This window comes from Notamacropus eugenii, chromosome 5 (assembly GCF_028372415.1).
Source record: "Notamacropus eugenii isolate mMacEug1 chromosome 5, mMacEug1.pri_v2, whole genome shotgun sequence".
In the NCBI taxonomy this organism is placed as follows: domain Eukaryota; kingdom Metazoa; phylum Chordata; class Mammalia; order Diprotodontia; family Macropodidae; genus Notamacropus; species Notamacropus eugenii.
Window position 1 is genome coordinate 33,153,530 of NC_092876.1, and position 12,474 is coordinate 33,166,003.

General features: G+C 47.9%; 1 protein-coding gene across 3 annotated transcripts in view; it reads left to right on the forward strand.

Annotated features, from left to right (window-relative positions):
* Positions 1-12,474, forward strand: part of WDR62 (WD repeat domain 62) — a 34,863-nt gene that overhangs the window by 11,016 nt on the left and 11,373 nt on the right. For 2 of the 3 annotated variants that reach the window (XM_072608402.1, XM_072608403.1), the window contains exons 7-16: positions 321-503; positions 684-844; positions 1,308-1,497; positions 1,635-1,772; positions 2,815-2,993; positions 3,233-3,324; positions 3,705-3,830; positions 11,583-11,650; positions 11,891-12,012; positions 12,236-12,311. In XM_072608402.1, coding sequence (XP_072464503.1) covers positions 321-503; positions 684-844; positions 1,308-1,497; positions 1,635-1,772; positions 2,815-2,993; positions 3,233-3,324; positions 3,705-3,830; positions 11,583-11,650; positions 11,891-12,012; positions 12,236-12,311 — 1,335 coding nt within the window. The remainder of the gene's footprint in view (positions 1-320; positions 504-683; positions 845-1,307; positions 1,498-1,634; positions 1,773-2,814; positions 2,994-3,232; positions 3,325-3,704; positions 3,831-11,582; positions 11,651-11,890; positions 12,013-12,235; positions 12,312-12,474) is intronic. The other variant, XM_072608404.1, reaches the window with a different exon arrangement.

Here is a 12,474-nt window from a genome sequence, read left to right on the forward strand (position 1 = left end):
TTTGTTTCTGGATGGCCATCACTTAGTTCCTGGACTCTAGTTTGGCTCCTTGGCTAGCTACAGGATGTGCCTCAGCACCAGCTTTTAGCTCCTTGACTCCCCTCTTATCCTGCTGGCCTTTGCTCGCCCTGGGCCTGTTTCCCAGCTCAGTGCCTTTTCCTGTTCCCTTCCTGCTCCTGCCTGTGGTGGGCAGTCGGCTATTCACAGGCCACTCTAGATGACTATCTCCCCTCTAACCTGAGCAAGGGCCCTTCTTTTGCCCTTGCCCAGTGCGAGGCTATGTTGGGTGTGGGGCTGTGAATTGTCTACTTTGCCCTTAGGTGACTGGCACGGTGCCCCTGGTGGGGCGCTCTGGCATCCTGGGAGAGCTGCACAACAATGTCTTTTGTGGCGTTGCTTGCGGGAGAGGCAGGATGGCGGGCAACACCTTCTGTGTGTCCTACTCTGGTCTCCTCTGCCAATTTAATGAGAAGAGAGTCCTAGAAAAGTGGATCAATCTAAAGGTGCCCACATCCTTCTTTTCTTAGGAGTTTCTCTCAATGCTTCCACCCCCTCCCCCCACAACTTGTGCATCTGAATTGGGCTCCCTGGGGGGGTGGGGGAGTGCATTGAATTCTAAAAGATCTCTTGGAGGCCACAGCCTGACCCTGTGCCCCCTTCTCCCCTCTCCCCCGGATTCACAGGTATCCCTTTCATCATGCTTGTGTGTCAGTGAGGATCTCATCTTCTGTGGCTGCACTGATGGGACAGTGCGCATCTTCCAGGCTCATGACATGCATTATGTGACCAACTTACCCAAGCCCCACTACCTGGGAGTTGATGTGGCCCAAGGCCTGGATCCCAGGTACTCCAGCTGCAGAGCCCTGGTGCTAGAGCTGCCCCTGCCAGGGAGTGTCAGCCTGAGCAAAGATGGGGATAGGAGAGGGGAACCACTGGCCCCTCACCTGCTAAAGTGGGTCTTTAGATATGTCTGGATCCCAGGCCCCAGTGGAGGGAGGGGGCTCCGATAGGCTCATTGGAAGGGGAACAGCCATTATACTTGGCTGAGACTCAGCAGGACAGTGTGGCCTGGCAGAAAGCCTGCAGCCCAAAGCTTCGAAGAGATTGACATGCGTTCTTGAGTCTGTCGTTATCATGGCTTCCTAGGAGCTAGTTGAGGTACCCCATCTTTGCCTTTGTGGCAAATCCCTGTAGGAGAAGAAAGAATACTTGTCTGTCATCTCCCCTTCCCCTGGGGCAAGGAGACAGGGGGTCAGCTCTTGGAGACTGGTGAGGACAAGAGATAAAGAGTGTCTTCTCTTGGCCAGCTTCCTCTTCTGTAGGAAGGCTCAGTCAGTCTACCCGGACACAGTGGCACTGGCCTTTGACCCCCACCACCACTGGCTCTCTTGTGTGTACAAGGACCACAGCATCTACGTTTGGGACATCCAAGACCTAACTAAAGTGGGCAAAGTGTGGTCGGATCTTTTCCACAGTTCCTATGTCTGGAATGTTGAGGTGGGTCATCTCCTCTCTCTCCCTAAACTCTTTGGCAAAGTCTTTGTCATTGAGGGCCAGTTGCCCAGGCTCTACTGGCCACTGACCTGGGCAGAGTTGTGACAAGAGCCACCCGTACTGTCCTTGGGGGGCTCTAGGTTTACCCGGAGTTCGAAGACCAGAGAGCCTGTTTGCCCTCTGGATCCTTTCTGACCTGCTCCTCAGATAACACCATCCGCTTCTGGAACATGGAGAACAGCCCAACTTCTGGCCGGCCCAAGAATGTTTTCAGCAACGTGAGTAGCTGTGGGACTGATAAGCTTTTGTTTTCCCTTTCTCCTTTCAAGTCAGGGGGAGCCTCCACTCTGTCCAGAGCTCCCCCAAATTGTACTTTGCCTCTGAACCTTGAGAGAGGGTGAAGATGGGGAAGGAGTGCCCACTGCAGGATAGAGATGATTTCCCATTTCTCCATTTACTCCAGAGTCTGTCTTCCCTGGCCAACACTGGTTTATTCCCTTGAAAAATTCATTTGTCTAAATCATGCTTCAGGAGTTTTGATCAGCTTGTCTTCTGAGCTCAGCTTGGCCGCAGTGTGTATAGACGCAGAAGCAAAAAGCCAGTGAGGGGCAGGCATTTTCCCAGGCCTCAGTTTCTGAGGGCTACTTGTAGCCACTAGATTCACTTATATTTTTTGTTCAATTACTTAGTATTTTATTTTCCCCAGTTACATGTAAAAACAGTTTTTAATATTAATTTTTAAAATTTTGAGTTGCAAATTCTCCCTTCCTCCCTGCTCACACCCCTCATTGAGAAGGCAATTTGATATAGGTTGTATGTGTAGACACTTGTCCTGCTTTAATTGTCCCAAACCAATCTAACCATAAACATGAAGACGTGCCATTAGTAGCAGCAAACCTTTCTTGTGCACCTCCCATGGACAGGGCTCAGTGCCAGGGCTCAGAGGGTGAGCTCAGTCCCACCTTTTAGATGGGGTGGTGGTGGCAATAAAAATGGACCAATGCTCTCCTGTACAGGTTGCTGTGGATCACTGAGGATTGGGAAAGGTTTCATGTCACAGCGGGGTTAGGCCCAGCTCATTGCCCCTCCTCCTTCATTTGTCACACTGTCTCAGATGTGCAGAAGTCTGTAGGGCAGCTGTGTCTTTTCACTGTGGCCTGGGCCCGGCCCTGCTTCTGGGTTTGCAGCAGTCCTGAACTCTACAGGATGGTACCTTGATTAGAGCATCCTAGGCCTTCTGATGCTGAGCTGATTGGCCTCTGATCTCTGCATTCTTTCCTGGATGACTAACTTATTGTTCCTTTTTCCTTCTCTTCACAGAACCTGCTAAAGGTAGTGTATGTAGAAAATGACATCCAGCACCTGCAGGACATATCCCACTTCCCAGACCGGGGAAATGAGAATGGGACTCCTGTGGATATGAAGTCAGGAGTTCGGGTCATGCAAGTCAGTCCTGATGGTCAGCACTTGGCCTCAGGCGACCGGAGTGGAAATCTGAGGCAAGTGTCACCATCCATGGCACCAGTTTGGGTGAGGGGCAGATTCAACATTAGTCAGAGACCTTGTATATCCTCACGCCCCATGCTGTCTTCCCGCTATGATCCTTGGATTTTAGCCTTGTAACCTTGGGCTGATGGCAAACCAGGGAGTGTGCACACATGGACAGTGGGCCAGGTAGGGCCATCTATATAGGGCCAGGCTCTCCTGCCCACTGGCAGTGGCATGTCTTGTTTCGCAGGATTCATGAGCTCAGGTTCATGGATGAGCTGATTAAGGTGGAGGCCCATGATGCAGAAGTTTTGTGTTTGGAATATTCCAAGCCTGAAACTGGTAAGGTTTTCTTTTTCATGGAGGTGGGCAAGAATGTGTCCAAGGAAGTGGAGAAATAGATGAACAAGGGAGGGACCAGGTTGCTTCTTCCATGCTGTGACCCCACCATCCACCTCCTTCAGATTTTTGGTGTAGGCATGTAGAGAGCTCTGGATTTATCTCAAGACTTTTAAAACTCAACTTGGAGCTTGAGAGAAATTCCTGAATATTGTAAGGAAACATGGGCTTTGGAAAGGCTGAACTAACAGAGCCCTGGGAAAGAGCCCAAAGCAGGGTTGTGCTCAGTGAGCTAGGACGAGGCTCCCCAAGCAAGTTAGCGTGTGGTAAGGCTGAGAAGGTAGGAAGACCTACTGGGCATCTGGGGCCTGCTCTTTTGCCAGGGGTGACATTGCTGGCCTCAGCCAGTCGAGACCGACTCATCCACGTGCTCAATGTGGAGAAGAACTATAACCTGGAGCAAACCCTGGATGACCATTCTTCCTCCATCACAGCCATCAAGTTTGCAGGTGAGGCCACACACATTCACACACCTTCCACATTAGAGAGAACCCCAGGAGCTCTCTTCCACCCCATATTTGACAAATAACCCACCCCTTTTACCCCATACAGAGAAAGAACCATAGGCCTTTGCTGAAAGAACTCCAAAGGGACTCCCCCTCCTCCACCCTCAGTCCACAAGGCAGCTCACTCCACCTAGGGGCAGCTCTAATTAGGTTACTGAATCAAAGCTATATTTGTGTCTTTGCTACTTTCTCCCATTGTTCTTAGTTCTTTCCTCTGGGCCCTCAAAGACTAAGTCTTTATCTGCTTCTACATTGTAGTCTTGGTCTCATTCTGACCTGAAGGTAATAGGAGAGGGGTGGGGTCACAGGGAGACCTCTGGGTGGCAGAGATGATGGGACTGAAGGTGGCTGATGAGGGTGAGGGGAGTCAGAGAGGAATGCTGCTGGGTGGTGGGCATGTGGTGGTCATTCAGCAAAGATGGGGAGGTTCCTGGTGAGTTGGCTTGTTCACAGCAAGGACTGCAAAGACCTGAGCCTGGGAGAGGACAAGTCAGAGACCTTGGTGGTGTGAGAGAGTGGGTCATTCTCGGAGTGTGACATGGACAGGATGGAAGCTTTGTTGGCTGATGGGGTCAGGGACCCTCAAGATTTGGGGATGGGGAGCACACATGTGACAGGGAGAGATGGGGATCACAGTCAGCTTAGGAGGTTGTCTGGGGGCCCTGGGGAGATCTCAGAGACAATCCCAGCAACAGGTTCTGGGGCTAGAGAAGTGTTACCTGTCCTCGATAGAGGGAAGAACGTGCTTGGATTTTTACTTGAGACTCTGTATGAGGACAGCCGAGTGCCTCATGTGTTTGCATTAGGGTCTGTTACCAATCTCATGACACGTCCAGAGAAGACATATAGGAACCACAATAACTAAAGACGCCTCAGGGAGTCATTGTGAGGAGGTGCAAGGGCTGGGGAATCATCTCTCCTTTTGAGGTAATCAGAAATTCAGCTCACAGATGGCACGTGCCCACTCACCAGGAACACTGAGCACGCCTCTGACACCTCCTGGGGTCAAACACAAATAGAAACAGGGCGGTGACCATGGCACACTGTATTCTTACTGGTTTTGTTCAACCTTTCCCAGTTCCACGTTGGTCTGGCTTGCACTCAAGAATTTTGCAGGCCCAGAGTTTTAAGTGCTCTGCAAGACCAAATAAAGTACACAGGAGGGGCTGCTGTGTACTCTGAAGGAAAGTGACATCACAGACCCGTCTCTGTACTTGGCAGGTCCTGGGGATGCCAAGACAAGAGCAGACAGTCCCTGCATCAGGGAGATGCCTCCCCTTGGGGCTGGGGCCAGGGTGCAGATTCCTGTGCACACACAGATAAGAAAACAGGAGATGTGGGGACGCAGAGAATACTACCAACTGGCACAAGGCCTTCAGGTAGCAGTGGGTCCTGAGTTAAACCTTGAGGGAAGGTGGAAATGGGGAAGCAGGAATGTGCTTGGCATCCTCGGCCTGAGCCGAAGTATGGAGATGCAAGACGGAATGAATTCCAGGTTGGGGGAGCACCTGATAGCTCTCTGGGGCTGGGACAGATGCTTTGGGAAAGCAGGCCAAAAGCAAGTCTTGAAGGATTCGAAATAGTAGCAAAGCTATTATTACATAAAGTAATTATTATTTTAAGTTCCTATTAAAATGCCAGTATGAGAAATTTCATTTTATCCTCTTCCCATTAGGAAGACCCTGAAGATTGAGTAAGGAAGATGATTTTGGCAGTTGTGTGGAGGATGAATGGGAGAAGGGAGATGCTGGAAGTGGGAAAATGAGGAGGAAGCTATGGCAGTAATTCAGGAGAGAAGTGATGAGGATCTGAACTAGGCCTGGGGTCCTGTGAATGAGTGGAGGGAGGGGGACCAATGGGAGAGAGGTTGTGGAAAAATTCAACAAGTGATTGACAATGAGGAGTCAGGGAGAGGAAGAGTCAGCCTGGATGAGGAGAGAAATGAAGCCTGGTAATCATCCTCATTGAGGTGATCATTGAACTGCTCGGAACAGATGAGAGAGAAGAGATCTTCAGAAAGAACTCTGGGGAATAACCACAATTATTAGGGTGGATGATGGCCAGCGCAGAGGAAGGCCTTCAGAGACAAACCAACCATGGAGAATGCTCTTCAGAAGCCCTGGAGGATCCCAGGTTGTGCAAGAGAGTAGAGAGTGGAAGAAGGACCCAGAGAAAGCCCCACTGAAAGTTTACAGTTTTATAATTGGTATAGGGTTCACGGGAATGTGAACATAGAGCTGAGAGTGACCTTGGAGATACCGGAGTTCAGGCCCATCACTTTATGGATGAGGAAGCATAAGCTTTGTCGACTTAGAGGTAGTCAGGCATCAAGATTCAATTTCCTATTATTTTTAAAGGCAATGTTTTTCACACTAGGTTCTGAAGTAAACCGCTAGGTAGCTGTGTGATCCTGGTTAAGTCAATTAACCCATTTACCTCAGTTTCCTCAACTGTAACATGGGACTTTTAGTAGTTCCTACCTGCCACAGTTGTTGTGAGGGATCAGATGAGATAATAATTGTGAAGTGCTTAGCACCAGGCCTGGCACATAGTAGGTAGTAGAAATGCTAGCTGTTATTGTTATTAATGTCCAGGATACAGAAAGATGTTTCCTAGAGGAGAATAGTGCATGTTTTCTGAAGTGGACATTTGCACAGAAAGCAAGTGATGACCTATAGAGACCCCACAGTGACCTGATCAGAGAACCATCTGGCTGGAGTTAGCCTCTGTTGTGCCATGACAGCCTTCCCTGAGTGGACCAAGCTGGACCCTCTACAGTCGCTTGTACTTCCAGGAAAGGCTGGGCGACAGGGGACGTTGGATAATGATCAAAGAGAGAGAGTCAGATGCCTGTGCAAAGGGGTCTTGGCTGAGAAGCCATGATATCCGTAAGGCAGATCTCGGTATTTCAGAGAAGCTCCAGAGCCTTATTCAGCCGGTGGTTCACGTAGGGCCTGGGATATTTCCAGACGCTGCTGCCTGGGAGACTTTGGGGGCAGATAGACAGAGTTTCCATCATAGCTGTTAATTGACACTAGGAGTTGAATCTGTGATCAATTATTAAGCACCTACTGTTTGTAAGGAGTTCTCAAGGAGAAGCATATTTGTTTAGTTAACAGTTGGTTTAAGAAGATGGCACTGGGGAACAGGCTTTGGAATTTTGGACAGTGTTTTAAAGTATGTTAAAAGCTGCTTGACCAGGGTGGAGCTCACTTAATGAGGTCTTGTTAAATTTATTTTGTCTAGAGTTTTGTGAACTAGGTCAAGGACTTTAAATGCAAAAGGGAGAATAAGAAAAAAAGTGGCCCCATCTGCCCACCCAAATAGCAAAGAGCTGCCACTATCGTAGGGAAAGGAGGAGACGGTACTGAAGACGGAGCCACAATCGGTCTCGTGGCCTTTGAAGTCTCTCTAGAAATACAAAACGTCCAAGGGGAGTAACACCAGGAAGCACGTGGCCCAGCAGATGTTCCCTGACCAGAACGCAGCTAACAGCATATTCAGGAACAGATAGATTAAATGGGCAGACCAGATGGAACAGAAAGGCACCGTAGCTTTTTGGACATAATTTGTCTTGACTAAATGGACACCTCTAACAAATATCCAGACCAATGTGATCACCAAGTATGTTCTCTGCACACAGTGATACCAGACTGTCTTCTGATATATTTGTACAAGTAACATTGGACTGGAAAAGAGACCTGTGTGAAAGAATTCAGAAGGGAGAAGCTTAGTGGAAATCATTTGGGTGAGGGAGTGGGGAAGGGGAGACAAAGGGAAGTGGACTGACTACAGACTACCTGGCCAGAAGCAGGTTAGAAATGAGGAATTTGGGAATGAGATGAGAGGCCTGACCTGGAAGCAGGAGGCAGTGTAACTGGGGTCTACTGGCACATGTTCTCTAGCAGCTGATAAATACTTCCCACAGGTTACTGACACGTGTTGTCTGGGCATGCCTGACATCTTCCAACACTCAAACGCCTGCCCCCAAACTATAAAGTAATTCCCCCGAAAAAGTAACAGGTGATGAATTCTTGACTTTCCTTGATGATAATTCATCCCACAAAAATATGGAACAAGCACCAAGAGGAACTGTTGTTTTGGATGTGAGTCTAGCCAATATTGATGGAACTGGTCCCTGATGTAAAAATACTGGGAACTGTTGGAGGAAGGAGCCATTCTATCTTCAGATATGTGATATGGGAGAGGAAAGCCAAGCATTGTCCGGTGCATATTCTAGGTTTTGGAGCAGTGGATAGAACACTGGACTGGGAGTCAGAAAGAGCTGAGTGTAAATCCTGCCTCAGATACTTATGAGCTGTGTGATCCTGGGCAAGTAGCTTCACTTCTGTTTGGCTCAGTTTCCTCCTTTGTATAATGGACACAGTAGTTGTGGTGGAGCTCAAATATGAGTAAAGCCCTTTATAAACTTTCAAGAACTAAAGACCTTTGTGTAAACGTTAGTGATTTTTAAGAGGCCATGTGGGCTGTGTCCTTCCAGCTCTCGGATTGTGTGGAGTAGATGGAGTTTTAGATTTAAACTGAGGAGGATCTAGGTTCAAATCCTAACTGTGGGACCCTGGGTAAATCACTTCATCTCTCTCTACCTCAGCTTTCTTTATTTGTAAACAAAGGGGTTTAGACCTGATAGCCTCAAAAGACTCTTTCAGTTCCAAATCTAACCATATGGAATTCTCAGGATACAAGTATGGAGGAACTTGGTTGTTGAAGTGATGGGGAAATTGAACAAAGTGACATGCAAATAATTCTGATGGGGAAAAGTAGGAGCTGTTTAATGACTGATGTGGATGCACAAGGAACTCACTTAACAATTGTACCTTATTTGTATTGGTGCCATTTGTTTTCACATAACATTTTGTCATCATTACATTTATTTCTGAATACATCTTGCTCCTGACCCTTGGCAATCTTTCATAACAATGTTTCAAAAAGAAAGAGGAAAAAAGTTCAGTAAAACTAACCTATATATGAAAATGGGCACAGTATTCCATACACCTGCTCCCCTACCTCTGCAGTGAAGAGAGGGAGGTACATTTGAACTTTTCTCTAGGAACACTCTTTGACAAATTAGGTTTTTGCTTTGTTTTAACACGGAAGATAGAAGCAAAGGCAGATGATGGGGGATGAGTACAAAAGGGTGGTCTAACCCTGTAAAAACTGTGTCAGGCATACCAAGGCTGGCAAATGGTAAGGACGACAAAAAAGGTCATTTTAAGATGTGTTGGGGGCAAGAGGAATATGAAGGAAGGACTCTGAGAGAATGGGACAGTGGAAACAATAATGGAAAACAGAGCCAACCCACTTCTGTTTTCTAAGAATGACATTACAGAGTGCCAAGCTCCAAAGTGAGTTGAAGAACCATGTAAGTTTTAAGGAGGTGAGAAAAGAACACCTCATTGCCCTCATGAATTCAGTTCACCAGGTCCAGATCAATGACATCACCCTAGGATGCTGAAGGGCAGTGGTGGATATAATTGCTCAGACTTGGTCATCTTTAGAGAATTCCAGAGCATAAGGAAGGCTCTCTTAAGACTAGGAATGGATAAATCTTCTAATGTTCAACAAAGAGAAGAAGGTGGAATCTTTAGGCTGTAAGCCAGTGAGTGTGGCTTTGATTCTTGGTGAAAGAGGTTTATGAGAAGCAGGGATCACTAAAAGCTAGCATGGTTTTGCCAAAGCCAAATCACACTGGACTGCCTTCCTTCCTTTTGTGAACAGTTACTCAACACGGAAGCATTAGCCAGCATGCCTAGAATGCAGCAAAGTTTTTCTCAGCATCTCTCGTGAAGTCTCTGTGGATGAGGAAGAGAGGTTCGGGCTCTGGTAGCATAATTAGGTGATGTAGAACTATGTAGCTCATTGGACCCAAGAAGTAATGGCACATTGAAGGAAAGTTTCTAGTTGAGTGCCCAGAAATCTGACTTTGGCCTTTGCCATTTGCCATGCTTATCCTTGACTTGGATGAAGACATGCTGATTAGATTGGCAGATGACAAAAAGCTTAGAGGGGCAGCTAACGTTCGAATCAGGGTCTAAAATCTACCAGTCAATCCAAGAGTATTTATTAATTAAGTGCTTACTGTGTGAAGAATTTGACAGGCTTGTGTGATGGCCAGACTTTAATAAGATGATCTTTAGTGGTGAGAAGTTGAACTAACATTAGATCTGAAAAAGAAACTGCCTTCTGGGCCCTGAACCTTGGGATGGAGAAGCATAGTTCATGGGGGGGAAAAAATCTGGGCATTTCAGGGGACTCTAAACCCCATAGGACACGGCAGCTGCATTAAGAGAAGCCTGTGCCCAGAACAAGGGAGGTGATAGGCTCACTGTCCCATCTACTGCCCAGGCCATAATATATTCGCAGTCTTCTAGACATCCTGTCTTGGAATACTGAAAAAGCTGAAGTGATATCAGTGGAAAGCAACCAGATGGGGGAGAACTGGAAACCTTGCCCCTGCCTGTGTAACCAGAGAAAGGGACAGAGAATGTTTTATCTTGGTGAAGAGGAGAGCCTTGGAGGGGGTCATGCAATTCAGAAGAAGAAATGTACTTAATTCAGCCTGATCCCAAGGAACAAATTGGTGTTGAGAGAAGTCGTGTAGCTAGTATATGGAAGAGTATTCTAACAGAGCTGATTAAAGGTGAGGTTCGGCTGCCTGTGCCAGGGGTTTTTGCATTATTGGAGGGTCTCAAGTGGATACTGGGTAAGTACTTGTTGGGGAGGAGATTCTTACAGAGCAAGGGCTTCTTAACCCTTTTTGTGTGTCTTGGACACCTACATCAGTCAGGCTCATGGATGGATCCCTTCTAAGAATCATGTTTTTAACTCATAAACTCAGATACTTTGGATTACAGAGGATTACAGGGAAACCAATTATACTGAAATATATCTATCAAAAAAATATATATACATACGTATATCTTTCAATACCTGGACTCTTGCAATTTTTATTTTTAAACTTTCAGTATATATAATAGACCAAAAGAGAAGATTTTCTTTGAAAGTGAATGCAATCTTAAAATTTTGAGTCTTGGGGGACTGGGGAGGTCATGGAGTGGGGGAGCCATAGTCAGAACTAGAGATGGCTGAGTGGGAGAGACCCAGTGAGATTTGAAGGTTGTTACTTTGGTGGGAGGAGTTAGCAGGTCTGGAAGTGGGCACTGGGGATGTGGGGAGGGTTACAGGATGGAGTGTGTTTGAGGAACATGGGAGAAAATGGAATTAGCAAGACCTGGAAGTGGGGTTGGAGAAGGATCATAATGAGGAGGTTTGGAGGTTCTGAGAGCAGGTGGGGTCACATTTAGGATTTAGTGGTTGTTTGGAGGGCTAGGGAAGTAACAAGGACTGAAGGCAGTTGGAGCTGCATGGGAGAGGTTCACAGTGAGGCTTGGAGATATTTAGGGTCATGGGCCAGGAGTCAGGGGTCACATTTGAAGGTGGTTGGAGTTATTAGGTACAGGTGGGGTCCCAGTGAGGTGGGATTTGGGGCAAATGACAGATTTACAGATGAGAGGGTGTGAGGAGTCCCAGTGAGTGCTAAAGGCAACCGAATCCATGGGAGGGCTGGGAGTTTCCAGAGTCCCTCCAAAGTGGTAACTACAGAAAGTGAGGCCCTCCTCAAGTCAGGGTGGGCCAAACTGTGGTCAGGGACCCAACCTCTCTCCCCTCCTGTAGGCAACGGAGACATCCAGATGATCAGCTGTGGAGCTGACAAAAGCATCTACTTCCGAAGTGCCCAAAAGGTCAGGGGGCCAGCTATTCCTCCCAGGGATGACTAGCCCTGGGGACTGGAGTTGGGTGGGTGGTGGGAGTGAAGGTAGGGGATTATGAAGCACTCTATGGGCAGGCTATCTTCACCCTTAGGGACAGAGTGACACTTGGTCTTGGTCAATTCCTCTGTTCTTTTTTTGAAAAGATGTTGGCCAAAGGTAGGGGGTGGGAGGTGGGTTTTCCTGGCCTCTGAAGACCATTTGCGGCCCTAGGTTTCTGACGGCCTTCATTTTGTACGTACCCATCATGTGGCAGAGAAGACCACGCTTTATGACATGGACATCGATATTACCCAGAAGTATGTTGCTGTGGCTTGTCAGGACAGGAATGTGAGGTGAGCTGGCTTTGCCCTTAGCTTGATCTCAGTTCCTAGCTTCTCCAGAGCTGAAGCCTTGGGCCCTTCCCTTGGTCCTCATTGGTTGGGGCCCAGTAAGGGCCTGGTTAGCCCTCTGAGTCTCTGGAAGGGGCAGAGCTCAGGGTGAGTGGAGGGAGCTGGCCACCTGGGCTGGGGTCAGGTGGGCTTCTGAGACCCTGAGGGTGCCTGATATTCTTCTCAGAGTCTACAACACAGTCAATGGCAAACAGAAGAAGTGCTACAAAGGCTCTCAGGGGGATGATGGCTCCTTGCTGAAGGTGAGAGGACAGGCTGGGAGTGGGGGACAGGGGTGCCAGGCAATGTGTCTGTCGAGACCTCTCCAGGCTGGGCATTGATTTACTGAGGGTTCTGAGTGGTGAAGATGGGCCCCAGGTGGGAGGGAGAGACCAGAAAACAGCGTTAATAAATCATGAAGAATAT